Source organism: Scyliorhinus canicula, chromosome 1 (genome assembly GCF_902713615.1).
Source record: "Scyliorhinus canicula chromosome 1, sScyCan1.1, whole genome shotgun sequence".
Classification (NCBI taxonomy): domain Eukaryota; kingdom Metazoa; phylum Chordata; class Chondrichthyes; order Carcharhiniformes; family Scyliorhinidae; genus Scyliorhinus; species Scyliorhinus canicula.
The window spans coordinates 268,960,182-268,977,917 of NC_052146.1; the positions used below are offsets into that span (position 1 = coordinate 268,960,182).

The 17,736-nt window shown below is 43.4% G+C and overlaps 1 protein-coding gene across 1 annotated transcript in view; it reads right to left on the reverse strand.

Annotated features, from left to right (window-relative positions):
* prop1 (PROP paired-like homeobox 1) overlaps positions 1-17,607 on the reverse strand; it is a 49,917-nt gene extending 32,310 nt beyond the window's left edge. Inside the window, exon 1 of the mRNA XM_038794225.1 lies at positions 17,327-17,607. Coding sequence (XP_038650153.1) covers positions 17,327-17,607 — 281 coding nt within the window. The remainder of the gene's footprint in view (positions 1-17,326) is intronic.
* Positions 17,608-17,736: the final 129 nt, after the last annotated feature.

Consider the following 17,736-nt stretch of genomic DNA (forward strand, 5'->3'; position numbering starts at 1 on the left):
AATGTCTTTTGGCAGACACCGGGAATCTAATTAGTTTACCAGAAAGGAGCAGTGTAAGTTTCCTGCCTCTTTGCAACTAGTACTAGTTTGCTCTTTAATGCATTGGCTTGGAAGAGGATCTGAAGCTAAATTGAAGGATGCTAACCAGTGATACATCTAAAACAATAATAATTATATATACATTAGAAATGGCCCAAGACACTGCACAGGGTCCATAAATAAATGGATGCTTAGGCAAAGATGGAAATATTAGGAAGGGTGACAAAAGCTTGATCAGAAAGAAGCGTTTTTTAAAGGAGTTCTTAGAGGTGGAGGAGGATGATGTGGTCAGCTGTGCCAAAGGCTGCAGAGGACGATGAGAGACAGGGCATCACGTTTGCAGGCATTGAGGATGTCAGCTGTGACCCTGATGATGGTCATTCCCATGCTGTGGCAGAGGCAGAAACCTGATTGAAGAGATTCAAAGATGCAGTTATATGAAAGACAGCTGCTCATTTCGGAGGCAGCAACACCTTTAAGGACTTTGGGATGAAAATGAGGTTGGAGGCAGCAGAATAGACAAGTAAATGCTAAATTATTCTCAATTTAAGTAAGTGTGTTATGTTCCACTTTTGGTAGGCGAAATAAGGTCATGCTTTACTCCTTGGAAAGGAAGGGCCTTAATTGGAGCTGAAGTGCACAGGGATCTAGGGGTACAAATCCCCAAATTATTAAATGTATAAAGGCATGAATAAAACCATAAGAAGTGTAAGCAAAACAGAGGAATAAAATTCAAAAGCAGCAAAGTTATGTTAAAATTCTATAGAATCTTTGTTGGATTGTCCATAGAGTATTGTTCACATTTCTGGCCTCCGTATCACTAGAACTAGGACGGTATAACTATCATGGAAGACTGAACAGGCTGGAGCTCTTTTCTCTAGAAAATAGATGACTGAAGGATCCCCACATTAGAGGTCTTTAAAACGATGAAAGGATTCAGTATGGTGGGCATTGAGAGGATATTTCCAGTTGTGAAGCCATTCAAAACAAGGGCCATAACTACCAAATAGTCTCTAATGAATAAAATGGGAAATTCAGGAGAAATCTCTTTCCCAAAGAGTAGTCAGCATGTGGAACTCACTACAACATGTAACGGTTGAATTAAATAGCATTGTTGCATTAAAGGGGAAGCTGGGTCAGTACGTGAAGGAGAAAGGATGAACCTTGGAGACTACGATTTTGCTTATTAACTCTGCTGATTTACTGCACTCTTTTGATGAAAGATTGAGGTTTTCAGTCCTTTGGACTCTAACCAGGAGGTGTTCTTCAGGTCACATCTTAGGAGCTTCTGAGATCTTTTTTAAATGAGCTGCTCTGAGATAGCGGTGTCCAATTCTGGTCTTTAATTATTTCAGCTTCCCTTCTGAGAGGAATGGCTTGATGTGTGAAAACAGGTAGCCAGACTGTTGATTTTGATTGCAGCACTCATTCAATGATTTGAACAATAAGAAACATGAGAAATAGGAGTAGAACTACATCATTTTGTCCTTTGAGTTTGCTTTGTCATTCAAAAGATCATGCCTGGCAAGTTACCTCAGCGACAACATCTTACAGTATCCCCATATCCCTTGATTCATCTAGTATCCAAAATTCTGTCAATCCCTAACATGTAGACAAAACAACTGAGGATACATAACTCCCAGAGGTAAAGAATTCCAACAGTTCATAACCCTTTCAGTGAAGAAACGTTTCCTCATTTCAGTGCTGGCCCCTTATACGGAGACTGTGACCCCTAATCTGAGACTCTCTAGTTCAGGGAAACATCCTCCCAACATTTATGTTGTCCTTAAGAAATATTTTAATGTTTCATTGCGATAACCTCTTATTCTTTTCAATTAGGGAACAAAGGCTGAGTCTACTCAATGTCTCCTCATAGAGAAGTTCCCTCATCTCAGTGTCAGACTAGTGTACCTTTGTTGCATTATCTCTCAGGCAAATCAATCCTTCCTTAGGTAAGGTAAGAAGACAAAATTGCACACAGCACGCCAGGTGTGGTCTCATCTAGGCCCAAAGCAATTTCAGTAAAAACTTCTTTAATCCTATACTCCAATCCCTTTGTAATAACATACCATTTGCTTTCTTAATTGCTTACCATAACTGCATATTGACTTTTTGTGATTCATGTAAAAGGACACCTCTGCCATGTTGCCCATTCAATTAATTTGCCTCTATCCCTTTGCAGCTTCTTTGCATCCCCCTCAGAACCTACTTTCCAACTTAATTTTAGAGTCATAGAGGTCTACAGCACAGAAAAGGCCCTTTGTCCCATCGTGTCTGTGCCGGTCAAAAACAACCATCTAAGTATTTTAATCCCATTTTTCAGCACTTGGCCCATAGCCTTATATGCCTTGGCATCGCAAGCGCACATCTAAATACTTCTCAAATGTTATGAGGGTATCTGCCTCCATCACCCTTTCAGGCAGCAAGTTCCAAACTCCCACCACCCTCTGGGTGAAAATATTTTTCCCCACGTCCCCACTAAGCCTCCTACTTCTTACCTTAAATTTAAGCCCCTTGTCCATTGATCCCTCCTCCAAGGGGAACTGTTTCTTCCTGTCTAATCCACTCATAATTTTATACATCTTAATCATGTTCCCCATCAATCTCCTCTGCTCTAAGGAAAACAACCCCAATCTATCCAATCTCTCATCATAGCTAAAACTCTCCAGCCCAGGCCACATCCTGATAAATTTCCTCTGCACCCTTTCCAGTGCTATTACATCCCTCCTATAATGTGGATTCTAGAACTACACACAGTACTCTAGTGGTGGCCTAACCAATATTTTATACAGTTGCAGCATTATCTCTCTGCTCTTAAACTCTATGCCTCTGCTAAAAAAGGCAAGTATGCCTTCTCAACCACTGTATCTACCTGCTCTGCTACTATAAGAGACCAATGTACATGCTGATCTCAATGTTTCGCAGGGCCCTGCCATTTTTCATGTATACCCTTGCCTTGTTTGTCCAGCCCAAGTCCATCACTACAGTTATCCAGGTTGAATTCCATTTGCCATTCTATATCCTCCTGTAATCTAAGGCTACCCTCCTCGCGATTCGCCACCCCACCAATTTTCGTATCATCCGTGAACTTACTGATCAACCCTCCTACATTCGGGGCAGCACGGTGGCACAGTGGTTAGCATTGCTGCCTACGGCGCTGAGGACCCGGGTTCGAATCCCGGCCCTGGGTCACTGTCCGTGTGGAGTTTGCACATTCTCCCCGTGTCTGCGTGGGTTTCACCCCCACAACCCAAAGATGTGCAGGATAGGTAGATTGGCCATTCTAAATTGCCCCTTAAGTAGAAAAAATAATTGGGTATCTAAATTTTTTTATTTTTTTTTAAACCCTCCTAATCCCTACAGGACCCCACTGGACACAGGCTTCCAGTTATAAAAACATCCCTCGACCACCACCCTCTGGTTCCTGCCAGTCAGCAAATTCTAGGTCCAATTTGCCAAATTTCCTTGGATTCCTTGGATAACCTTTGTTATCTGTCTCCCATGTGGGACCTTACCAAGAGCATTGCTGAAGTCCAAGTAGACTACGTCAAATGCATTTCCCTCATCTTCACACCTGGTCACCCCTTTGAAAAATTCAATCACGTTTGTCAGGCATCACTTTCCCTCAACGAAACCATGCTGACTATTCTTGATTAATCCCTGCCTCTCCAAATGTAGATTAATTTTGCCTCCCAGGATTGCTTCTAATAGTTTCCACATCATTGCGGTTAGACTGACTGGCGTGTGGTTTCCTGGTTTGTCCCTTCTTCCCTTCTTGAATATTGGTATCACATTGGCTATCCTCCAGTCCTCCGGCACCTCTCCTGTGGCCAGAGAGGAATTAAAAATTATTGCCAGCGCCCCTGCTATTTCCTCCCTTGCCTCACTTAACAGCCTGGGACACATTTCATCTGGCCCCTGGAGATTTGTCTACTTTTAAACATGACAGGTGACTCAGAACCTCCTCTCGGTCTATGTTCATTTATTTAATTTTATAACAGTCCTTCTCCTTAATTTCAATAGCCACACTGGCCCCTTCACTAGTTAACACCGACACAAAGTATTCAAATTCAACCCTATGTACGTACTCTGGCTCCAGACACAAATGACCGCTGTGGTCATTAATGGGCCTGCAGTTTCCCCAATTATAATTTTACCCTTAATATACTTGTAAAACAACTTGGGATTTTCCTTTATTGTACCTGCCAGTATTCTTTCATATCTCCTTTGTGCTCTCCTAATTTCCTTTTGAAGTCCCTTTTAAAAAAAAATAATTTTTATTGAAAAATTTTGTATTTATATAACGAACCGCAATAAAATACCAACAATAACAATAATGATAGCCGTCATAAACATTCGCCCATCCTCAATGAACAACAAAACATATTAACAACAACTTAAATTAACACAATGTTAAGTTACATAACCATAGAAAAAACAGAAACAATAATAAAGAACAACCTCCCCCCCCCCCCCGGGTTGCTGCTGCTATTGACCAAGGTACCTATCTTTGAGCCAGGAAGTCCAGAAAAGGCTGCCACCGTTATAGAACCCTTGTATTGATCCTCTCAGGGCAAATTTGACCCTCTCCAATTTTATAAATCCCGCCATGTCACTGATCCAGGTCTCCACACTTGGGGGCCTCGCATCTTTCCACTGCATCAAGGTCCTCCGTCGGGCTACTAGGGACGCAAAGGCCAGGACATCGGCCTCTTTCGCCTCCTGCACTCCCGGCTCCACCGCAACTCCAAAAATCGCGAGTCCCCACCCTGGCTTGACCCTGGATCCAACCACCCTCGACACCGCCCCCGCCACCCCCTTCCAGAATTCTTCCAGTGCTGGGCATACCCAAAACATATGGGCATGATTCGCTGGACTCCCCGAACACCTGGTGCACCTGTCCTCACCCCCAAAGAACCTACTCATCCTAGTCCCGGACATGTGGGCCCGGTGCAGCACCTTGAATTGGATGAGACTAAGCCTCGCACATGAGGAGGAAGAGTTGACTCTCTCCAAGGCCTCCGCACAAGTCCCGTCCTCTATCTGCTCCCCGAGTTCCTCCCCCATTTAGCCTTCAGCTCCTCCACTGACGACTCCGCCACTTCCTGCATTACCTTATAAATGTCAGACACCTTCCCCTCTCCGACTCACACCCCCGAAAGCACTCTGTCCTTCGCCCCCCGCGAGGGCAGCAAAGGGAATTCCTCTACCTGTCGCCTAGCAAACGCCTTTACCAGCAAGTATCTGAACATGTTCCCTTGGAGGAGCCCAAATTTATCTTCCAGTTCCCCCAGGCCCGCAAACCTCCCGCCAATAAACAGGTCCCTCAGTTTACTGATGCCCACCCTATGCCACTCCCTAAATCCCCAATCAGTGTTCCCCGGGATGAACCGATGATTTCCACCTAATGGAGCCTCCATTGAGCCCCCTGTTTCCCCCCTATGCCGTCTCCACTGTCTTTTGAAGTCCCTTTTATACATTATATACACCTCTAGGACTCCTGCTATTTTGAGCCCTCGATACCTGCCATAGGTCTTCCCTTTTCTCCTGATCTAATGCTGTAAATACTCGATATCCAGGGTTTACTGGATTTGTTGGTCCCATCCTTTATCCAGTTTGGAACATATCGGCCCTGTACTCTCCCGATTTTCTTCTTGAATGTGTCCCACTATTCTGTCACAGATTTGCTTCACAACGCCAGGGACCCAGATTCTATTCCCGGCTTGGGTCACTGTCTGTACAGAGTCTGCCCGTTCTCCCCGTGTCTGCGTGGGTTTCCCCCGGGTGTTCCAGTTTCCTCTCACAAGTCCCGAAAGACGGGCCTGTGAGGTGAATTGGACATTCTGAATTCTTCCTCTGTGTACCCGTACAGGCGCCCGGGAATGGCGACGAGCGGATTTTCACAGTGACGTCATTGCAGTGTTGACGCATGTCTTCTAGTGACACTAATAAAGATTATTATTATTATTACCGAAAAATGTGTGATCCCAGTCTACTCTGTCCAAATCATATCAGATCTTTTTAAAATCGGCCTTCTCTCAGTTTAGAACTTTGATTTCAGGTCCATCCTTGTCGATTTGCATAATAATCTTGCATCTAATGGAGTTATGGTCACTGTCTGCAAAATGCTCCCCCACTGATACTTTAGTATTACTTTGTATTACATTGTAATACTTTGTAGTACTAGGATACATTACACTCAATTTCCTCTTCAAAGTCATTGATATAGATTGAAAATAGCAGAGACACAAGCATTAATCCTGGTGGAGTGCCACTTGTTTCAGTCTGCCAAGCTGAAAATTACCCCTTTATTCATACTCCACTTTCTGTCCATTAACCAACCCTCAATGCAGGTTAATAGATTTCCAAAATCCCATGAGCCCTAATTCTATGTAATCACCTTATGTCCAGAACATTATACGATGTTTTCTGAAGATTCAAATACACTACATTCTTATAGTGATGCTCATTTGTCCCTCAGATGTGTATCCTCTCCCAGATAATTTATGGATTAGATGAATGCTGGAGGGTTAAATTATTCTGAGCTCGATATACTCATGTCTCAAGTCCTAGGGAGTGACCAAGAGTTTGGAGTGCCGTAGTAAGTGACTTGGAGGAAAAGTTTGGGGGGGGCAGCCCACTGCAGAATTCACCAATGAGCAAGCTGGTTAGTCATTTGCCAAAAGAATTCAAAGTGTCCACGTGGCTGAATTGGCCGATGATTATGTCTGCCACAGGAGCCGGCCCGATACTCCACAAGTCCAGTGGTAGTGGCGGCTCTGAGGATCTGGGGGCAATGGAGGAGATATAAGAGAGTGGAGGGAGCATCGATTTGGACCCTGATTTATAATAACCACAGGTTTGTACCGGGTAGGCTAGATGGCGGGTTCCGGAGTTGGCAGAGGGCAGGAATTAGAAGGATGGGGGATCTATTTATAGATGGGAGCTTTCCCAGCTTGAAAGCTTTGGAGGATAAATTTGAATTGCCAGCAGGGAATGGTTTCAGGTATTTGCAGGTGCGAGACTTCCTGAGAAAATAGATGCCAGCCTTTCCGCTGCTGCCACCATGGGGGATACAGGATAGAGTAGTTTCCAGTACCTGGGTGGGAGAGGCGAAGGTATCGGATATTTACCAGGAGCTTTCGGAGGCAGAGGAAACTCCAGTGGAGGAGCTTAAGGGCAAGTGGGAGGACGAGCTAGGAGGAGAGATAGAGGCAGGTCTATGGGCGGATGCCCTAAGCAGGGTTAATAGCACCTCATTATGCGCCAGGCTTAGCCTGATACAATATAAGGTAGTCCACCGGGCACACATGACAGCGGGCTAGGATGAGCAGGTTTTTCGGGGTAGAGGATAGGTGTGCGAGGTGCGCGGGAAGCCCAGCAAATCATGTCCACATGTTTTGGGCATTTCCAAAGCTTAGAGGGTTTTGGCAGGGTTTTGTTAAGGCAATGTCCACGGTGCTAAAAACACGGGTGGTGCCGAGTCCGGACATAGTGAGCTTTGGAGTGTCGGAAGATCCGGGAGTTCAGGGGGCGAAAGTGGACGACGTCTTGGCCTTTGCCTCCCTGGTAGCCTGGAGACGGTTCTTGTTAATGTGGAGGGACTCAAAGCCCCTGAGTGTCAAGACCTGGGTTAGGGACATGGCTGGGTTTCTCAGTCTCGAGAAAATAAAGTTTGTCTTAAGAGGGTCAATGTTAGGGTTCACCCGGAGGTGGCAGCCGTTCGTCGACTTTCACGGGGAAAATTAAAAATGTCAGCAGATGCAGTATTCCAAGGGTGGGGGGGGGGAGGGCGGATTATTGTTGTATGATTGAGGTGTGTGAAGATTGGGCTGGTAGGGGGAGGAAATGTTTATTTTACCATGTTGATGTAATTGTTTTTGTTACTGTTATAAAAATTTTCAAATACCATAATAAAATATTTTTTTTTTTAAAGTCTGCCACAGGAGATTGGCTTTCAGGAGGTCCAGTGGCACAGTGGTAGCGTCCCCACCTCTGAGCCAGAAGCTCTGGGTTTGAGCCCCACCCCGAGACCTTTAAAAAAAAAATTAGAGTGCTCAATTCTTTTTTTTTCCAGTTTAGGGGCAATTTAGCATGGCCAATCTACCTACATACACATCTTTGGGTTGTGGGGGTGAGACTCACGCAGACACGGGGAGAATGTGCAAACTCCACACGGGCAATGACCCGGGGCCGGGATCGAACCTAGGCCCTCAGCGCCGTGAGGCAACAGTGCTAACCAGTGCGCCACCGTGCCACCCTCCCACTTTGGGACTTGATGGCCAAGGAAAGTGCATGTAGGTAGTGCATTGATGTAGATAGGCCGCCCTCAAGCTACATGCCTCTGGCGACCGATTAGTGACCTGTTCCGGGAGTTACTAGCTATGGAAACAGACAAAAGTCTGCTTTCATACACCACTAGGCGTGGGAAGAGAATTGGAAAAAATGGAATGGACCGAAGATTTGCTCAGTCAGATTCTCATTGAGAATTACATCTTGCCAGCTCAACCCAAAAGGGACCTTGCATACTTAGTAATGAGGCAGTGACAAGTGTAGGTTGAAACTCTTGCCATATAGACAACAGGTGCTTCTATTTTTTGAATACATTTTCCAAGTTACATTTTATCAAGTGCCTTTTGAAAGCCCATAGAAGCATCATCTACTGCACTACCTTCATCAACCCTCACTGTAACTTCATCAAAGAACCCAGTCAGGTTAGTCAGACATGATATATAGACTCTGTTCATTCAATATCTAGTTCAAACTTTTCTATGTACAGTAGCACAAACAGAATAGAAACAAAATATTAAGTTAGAAATCATTTCAAATAGTAAGATGTCCTTATTTTAGGTCACCACACAAGTGCATTTAACAACATTATATACAAGTAAGCCCTGACACTAATGCCACTCCAAGAAGAAGATGAATAATGGGGGTTCAGCTAACCTGTTTGAGAATTAACAATTACAAAGGGGCATTGATCCCTTTTTAACTAGCAAATGATGCATGCAAATCCCTAAGGAAGCAAGACAAGCGGATTGCAAAGGAGAATAAGATGGCCAATATTGACACTACAAATAATATCTTCAGAGATTTAGCGATATTTGGTATTACTTATTGCAATTTAGCATTATATGTATACAATTGTAACTTAATACCACAAAGTGCTTGAAACCGCATGTTCATGATGAGTGCACTGAAACACTTGAATAAGAGGTCATAACTCAAGCAAAAGGTGTTCATGCAAAAAACATACCTGTACAGTTACGTAGGTTTCATTCTTATATCAATACAAAGTACAAACCTTAGACTAAACTTTCATACCAATCTATTCTGATCGAGAAGATTATCTTAATTTGAGAGCATGGATCTGGCTGAGTCAAATGAGAACTTGAATTTTAAAAAGTGACTTCAATACCCTTTATGAACAATACTGGAATTCACTTCAGAACATGGCATAAATTCTTGCCACTTGATTTCCATTCCAATTTAGTTTTCTTGTCCTATCTTTTCGACCAAGCTTTCTGTCATTTGACTAATTATTGTCTCCTGTAGCTAAGGCTACACCTTGGGTAATTTTAGCATGTTAAACGTCTTATATGAATACAAGTTGTTTTCTAACAGTTTAAATACTTTTACAAAATGAAACACAAAGAAAGCATCTATTAAATTATCTTTCAATAATTAATGAGGATAAATAGACATTTGAGTAGAGTTAATGATAATGTCAGATTGCATAATAGCTGTGTGGTATACATTGCTACAATAATTCAATTCTTTATTTAACTCGACACAAATAGTGAGGAAAAACATAATCCATTACTTTGTGTATGATGGTTAGCAACCACACACAATAGGGCAAGTCAAAAGTCTATACTTAGCTCATCTTTATCTCTCCGCATTTGCAAATTTGTTTAACAATCACTTGATTGGAGGTATGCTTTCCTTTAATGCTCACAAAATAGGTGATTAAAAAAAGTTAACTTGAAATTGATTTTTTTTTGTTAATTAGATAGCTGTCTGTCTTTTTTAAGGTACAGATCTATGGCATTGCTTCTTTAGGTAACCAAAGTGGTGTGTTAGAATCACACTTGTGCTTTCGCAATCTTTGATTGGCTCTTGTTAATATTGCATTTATAGTCTTTGGGCAGAATTTTCCTGACAAATGACAAAGTGTCAGAGTCTTACTGAAAAGCAGCATGTTTCTCTCCAGAAACACAGCCGAGATTTCAGACTAGATTTTCTGGCACTTAGTACACACAAAATCTGGGGGCATCGTTTTTGCCATCACTCTGATGGGGCGGGGCCTGATAAGAGTCAGCCAAGCTTGGGGGGCATCTTTTCGGGGCACACTGATCTGCATTTAAAATATGTTCCCCAAACCCTCCCACAGACATGGACAACCACCCCCACAGGTTCGAGATGACTACCACAGAATTATCAGAGCCACTGTACCCCCTGCCCCTCCCATCACGGAAGTATCGGAGGGCACTATTCCACCTCGCTCCCCACCCGCAATGTTATTGGGGCTCTCTCCTCTCCCCCCACCACACAAGGGGAAGCCCCCCCCGCAATCGAGGAGGGTTACCCCCTCTGCCAGAAATCACTTGGCAGTGTCCACTTCCATGTCCCCTGGTAGTGCCAACATAGATTCCCCCAACAGTGTCCCCTGACATTGCCAGGGTGCACTGCCAGCGTCCCAGGGGATCATGCCCAGCCTTGGCCCTCAATCCCCAGGGCCTCCAGGCACTTCCACACACCTGGCGTGGTCATCACAACTGGTTTTCGCTTTTGAAAACCAGTAGTGATTCATGTCGGCATGACATCATGCTGCCGGGGGGGGGGGGGGGGGGCACATTAAGCTATTTAAGTATATTAAAATTTATGGAAATCAGGACTGGATTCTCCGGTCCCCCATGCATGTCTTTCTCGACGGTGTGCCATTCACTGGCGGTGAGATTCTCTACTCCCACTGCCTGTCAATGGGGGGGCTAAATTAAGTACTTCCCAATCACCTCTCTTCACTGTTTGAAGTGTCCAGGAGCTGTCAATCAAAGCTTTATATTTATTGATTTTGGTGTTAGACCATTGTGGAGGTACTATAGCATGAAGGAAGATGAATGGAACAATGCTGACAGCTGAGGGTATGTGGAAGCTGTCAATCACAGCCTAGTAAAGTCAATATCAAAGAGAAATGAATGAAGGGGTTGCAGATTGAAGATCTGAGGGGTGTAAACCCAGCTGACTGGTTCTCTCTTTCCTGGAATTGACAGGTGCTGCTTCTTGTGTCTGAGGCAGCAGGTGTAATGCACAGGTGAGTGTTAAAGCAGAGATTGTTTTCTCTGCCTCTGTCTGGACTGCTCTCCAGCTTTCAGATAGGAGTCTGTCTTTGGGGGGCTTTATGACAGGGGTCTCTTTTCTGGGGAGCCTGTGGAGGGTGTCTCCTTATTTAGGGGTCTCTTTGGGGAGTACGGTCTCTTCATTTAGGGATCTTTGCCGGGTCTCTTTATTTAGGAGTCTATGGTGGAGGGCAGTGGGGGATCTGGTGGGGGTGGGGTGGGCAGGTTTTGCATTGTGGGGGAGGGTGGCCTTTGGTTGGTCTCTGCCAGCGGTGCCTGGGATTTCCTATTGATGCCACCCCACGCTGCCGGGAAAACTCCCATTCTCGCGGTGAGAACGGGATTTGCGCCGGAGGCGAATAGATTCCACCCCAGTGATATACGTTCCAATTGTATCGACATAAATACCGCAGTTCATCTTATTTTCAAATTTGGTTGAACCTTAGAGTGTGAATAGAATAGTGGAATCTGACAGCACGGAAGGTGATTCAACTTGTCACTCCTATGTCGAACAGTAGACCGGTGGCGACAATATATCCACCAATATTTAATACGGATTTTTTGCTAAATGAATTTGTAAAACCCTCTGTAATTAACATAGAATTGAAAAGATAAAACTGTCATTACATCCAGTGCTGATCAACAACGCCAAGTAAATAGGCATGCTCAGTGTCTCATTTGGATTTTTATTAAATTATAGATACTGTTCTTATTACAGAAAACGCTACAACTCAAATATACCATGCATTTGTATGGGTTTCCACTCACACCGATTACTCTGTACAAGTATTTCTAAACAGAGCGTGTTTTATAAATGAAAACTCCATGATGAAAAAGGATCCTGTTATATTTGAATATCAGATAGAACAATATACACGCATCGTTTAGGTAAGTGGAACACTGCAAGATGGCAAACGTTTCAGGTGTAATTTGCCCCGCTTTGTGTTTTGGAAATTATCGACAGTTAGAACGTTTCCCATTTAAATGTGCCAAAGAAAGTTATTTTCCTCTCGAATAAAATGGATATGGATGAAAATATTTAGCGACCCTTTTCCTGAGCTCCATGAAGCGTTAGGCCAGGGCTGCACCGTATTTACCGGAGACACATTAACAAATAAATGTGTGTGCAGCATGACCCGAGTACATTTGGAGTGAAGTAGTTTCACCCCGCCACCTAGCTCAGCTACAATTAAATTTTCCTTCCTTCCAATAGACTGATAGTCAGACAATTCTCACCTTATTTTGGGTCTAATATTTTGATTTGATGGGTTTGATGGTCTGGGATTCAAGCAGATTATTGCATTACAATTTACAAGGTGTTTAACCCACAGCCTGTATATATGGAGGGACTGTTTGTGTGTGTGCTTCCTCAGGATATTAGAAAGTTTTCTTTGAAGCTGCAGGACTGAGCCACAGTGGTGAACGATTCAGATAAGATTGCGTTCTCACCTCCCTCCGCCCTGCCAACCGGCTCTGCGGCGGAAAATTCATTCACCTCCCGGTAAAGCATCGTCCAGACTGAGTTTCATATTTGACACAAATGTATAATTCTGTACCTCATTCACCACAAAGGTGAAGTTGCTTAAACAAACAGGATGCCATCGTGTGTACAAACTACTTGGATTTGTACAGTTGTATTTTTTTCCACTTGTTCTCTCAGAGCGAAACGATGAAAACAATTTTTTTAAAGGTTTTTGTTTTGAAGCGGGGCTAAAATATAGACGGGATATGGCTGAAGACCAACAGTCATGTTATTAACTTTTCAGAATCTCAGTAATTTCCCTTCTATGTAATGTGTGGGCCTGTGCATAGGGTGATGAGGAATACCTCTATAATGTTACCATGCATCACTACATGACTGTCAATGTTTGTTTGACGGATTTGTGATACCTGTGTGGACCCATTGCCCAAGTGAAATATTGTATGGATGTATTTTGTGGCTTAAAGCTGTAAGTGACTAAATCAATAAATGATTATGAGTATGTGTCAAGGAGTGTGATATAACTGGAACTGTTGTATGAGCGGGTATGAGTGGTGAAGGTATCAACATATATTGCTGTGAAAAGTACTCACCCGCGTTTGAATGAACGGAATTGATGTGATCGGGATAAAGATCTGGGAACTCAGCATCTTTTATTTTGCCTCCCCGTGCACTGACTGGCAGCCCTTCTTCAGCCATGTTCATGTCATGGAGCAGCAGCGAAATCTGGGCCCTCCAGCTTGGCGGAATGAATCTTCTTCACCTCTGGGCGCAGCTTGACACCTTTACTTGGGCAGCATCGTGACATCAGCAGGACCCAGTGGGGGCCCCGGCAACCAATCGTCGGGCCAAATCAAACTAATGAAAGTGGTTGGACTCGGTAATGAATACGATGACCTCTTTATTACAGACAAGCAGTGGCAGGACTGAAGGACAAGTGAATGGGCTTTAATTCGAATAATTAAAGTGCGCTGGAGTGCAATGGGTGGCAGGGAAAGTCAGGGGGGAGCGTTGTGGGTGGCTATGTGTCAACACTCAGGTGGACAGGCGAGCGGTTTAAAACTAAGCGCCCCTTTGTAAAAAAAAACACACTAATTCATCTCTAATAACCCAAATGACATGCCTCAACCAGACAGCATATGGAAAAAAAATGAAATGTGCCAACAAGGCAGAGCAGTTTCTTAAATAACAATAGCAGACATTTGAAGAAAAGGTGTTTGCCCGATATGGATCCCAGTTCCCTCTATGAGCTTTCTCCAAAGCCTTTAACGTATAGTATAATTATAAGAACAATAAGCTTGGAGTTGTAATCAAACATGCAATTTCCTTGTCTTTCTCTTGTCATGAGGGACGTTCTTTGTGGCTCAAATCGTACTTGGGTGGGTTGACAAGGTTTCGCAAATACTTCCCAACAGGTTAAGAGCAGGGCGAGAGACAGCAGGAAGTTGCAACTATATATTTTCTGATGCAGTTTTGTCATTCCGTGTTTCATTTTGATTTATCTGGATTGTACTGTTTACACCCGTTTCTTTGGTCGGATTAAGCTGTGGAATACTCATTTTCTCCATGTTAATAGTATTGCAGCCGGACACATCGCCGTGTAAGTTCCCCAAAACCTACCAACTTCTTTTCCGACCCGGCGCAGCAATGTTGCAACCTCGTGTTCCTGAAATGTTCTACATCAGACACAGGGGTGACACAATATCACAGCGGGTGCTACACAGCTACCTCAGGGTTTACTTTTTTAACTCAAATTAGAATGCTCAAAGTAAACTGAAATCAGAACACGTTTCAGAAAAAAAAGCAATCGAAAGAGTGGGGGCCCCAAAAGCTGCCTTCATTAAATGTTTAGATTGTTGTTCGACAGGACAGTAATCGCGTTGTCTCTAATTATAAAGCAATTAATGGGAGGAAAATGGAGTTAATTGCTTCTACCCAGAAACTGATGATTACAATTAAAAAAAAACCGTTAAATATAAATCGATTGAAACTAAGTTAAAGGAAGAGGAGAATTCGACTGTGTCCGGTTAATATGACTCGATCCAACAAGAGCCTGCAGGCTCCCATGGCAAAACAGAAAAAAGAGACAGGTTACAATGGACATGCATATATATATATATATATAATCAGACAAGATCTGTCAATGCCAAACAACTCGTTTAATGTCGCAGCGAAAACACAAATCTGAATCAAGCCATAGTGTCGCAGTAGCTCCCTGACCCAGGTAGGTCTGGAAGGTTTGTTCCTTCAAACGTGATTTATGTTAGGAAGGTCCACATCACAATGTTTTTCTTGTGTGTGTTAATTTGGCCTTGGAAAAGTGTTGGGCGCACTTTTTACCCCCTCGGCTCTCTATTAGGACCAAGTGTGTGGTCACTAGTTGGTCACTTGCGCATAAAGGAAAATGACGAAGGCTGGAATTGACAGTGTTCCGTTCAGGATCGCCCCATACGCTCTCGAGGCAGTGAAGTACTATTCAATTGTCGCCTGTATTGCAAGAAACTCAAGTAGCAAAGTTCCACACAAGCAATGAAATGGCAGCCAAAATGTTCATTATAATTTTTATTATAATAAACTTTATTATTGTTACAAGTAGGCTTGCAATAACACTGCAATTAAGTTACAGGTCGTTGTAAGGATAAGATGCATCTTTTCAGAGATCCTTTCCTTTTCCCAATTAAATCGTGTGAAATATATCTCGATTATGACTATAACCCTCCTTGAAATGCTTACTCTGGTGTTTGGGGCTTTTCACAGTAACTTCATTGCAGCCTACTTGTGACAATAAGCGGTTATTATTATTATTGCTATTTAAGAATAATAAAACGAAACGTGGGCAGTTTGCTTTCATTTTCTGCATCTACTTTAGGTTGGTTAAAAGTTCAACATAAACGAATGAATGCACTCAATTTAGGTCAAATGTGAAACCTTGAAATTAACCATCTGTATCAGTGGTGGTCACCCGTTCAAAAGGAAATGTAAGTGAAAGAAGTTTTAAGTGTAGCGTGTGATCATATTACCTGAGAGTTTCCCTATAATTAAAAAGGATACCACGTTAAGACATTTTGAAACTTATTACAATGTAACTTTGACGTTCTTGGTCACAATTATTTATTTAAGATCTATTTTTGTACTCTCAATCCATCGCTCAGTTGTCTCCTCACATGAAGCCACCGCGCTCCCTTCCACAGTCACTCTTCTGTCAACCTCTGCTCTCCCGCCCATCTTCCACATGTCCTTTTCCTCATGCATTTCCCATTCCTCCCTGTCTCCTCAGGTTAGAACTGGAGTTCCGCCGCCCGGTCGCAACTTTGATAAATGCTGGTGAGGCACAAAGTGGCCACTAATTTCCCGCCCGCCTCCCGTCAGTGAACGTTCGCGCTGCTGTCCTTCCCATTTCTGGGAATACCCTGTGAAGACAGTGTCCCTTTGCTCTTGAGGCCTCCCGCCTCCACTTCACGAGTCCTCCTGCCTCCTAGCGCGCCACCAGAGAGCTGGGAAAAGAAATCTGCTCAAACTCTGCTGCAATTATTTCCACTCTTGTTTCTCTCGTTCTATTTTTCGTTCCCTCGCCCCTTTCTTTTCTTTTCCCCTTTTCACTCTCTCTCAATTTCTTTCTAGACAATGTTTATGTAATTTCTTCAACATGGAAACCCATGCCAAGGCACTTAACGGGGGGGGGGGGGGGGGGTCTGGATATAAATTGGCTGCTGACTCAATGAAGGAGAGATTAGAAAGAACAACGAAAAACTCGCTCGAAAGAGGTGGGTCGCAATGAGAATCGTCATGGAAAAGGGGGGGAGGCAGAAGGATTTAGGGAGGGCACCAGAGATCACATGGCCACCAAAGAGCAAAGAGAGTTTGAACAGGAGGCTCTGAGGGGTATGACCATGAAGAGCTTTAAACATTCGGGTGAGAGTTATCATTTTGAGACTTTGAAAGACAGGGAAGCAATGTTTATCCGCAGTGACAATATTTTCTCCGAGTAGGAATAATGCAAGATGGAAAGCCAGCTCAAAGATTTTGGATTCAGCAATTTAGGGATGAGAGGGAGTGGGGGGTGGGATGGGGAGGAGGATGAGAGGCCAGGAGAGCTTTTGAATATTCAAATCTGCAGGTGACAAAATCATGGATAACTGTTTCATCAGGCAGAGGCAGATGTGGGAGCTAGGCAATGCTACAAATATGAAAATGACAATATTGTGGTGGGCATAATATGGGATAGGAGGCTCAGCTCAGAGTTGATAGGTCACCAAGGTGGTGTTAATCCTGTTTCAGTCATCTGACAGCACAGGGGCAGTGAAGGGTCAAGAGTGACTGAGTCGTAGAGCTGGATGTTAACATGTAAGATATCCCATGACTGCACATGAATTAGTAAGAGGCAGCAAGAGAAAAGAAGGAGCTGAGGATAGATCCTTGCGAAATTCCAGAGCTATCATTGTTGTGGTATTCCTTAGCTCTTTCGTACCTTCTCATTATATTTCTTGCTTTCATCCTAAAACCTTTCAAACCTTCCTTAACCTTTTTACTTATTCCCTCTTTGGTTTCTTTCATTTCTCCTCTTGCTTTCCTGCATTTTTCTTTCCTTAATCCCCCATTCATTGGTTCCCATTTCATGCAGTTTCCCCTTTCTGTTATTCTTTTTCTTTCCCTTGTCCCCTCCATCCTTTCCTCTATTTTCATTTCTCCATGAATCAGATTTCCTCGTTCTTTCCTTGATTTTCTATTCCATCTTCTGATTTCCTGCATTTCACACAACTGTGAACAGTGACTGTTTCCCTCAAAACTCTGAATGATACCACCACTGCTTAACAACAATGATTGATATTGCTTGTTTTCCACTGGTCTGTGCTTACGGTGTTACTTCCTGCTAAGGCT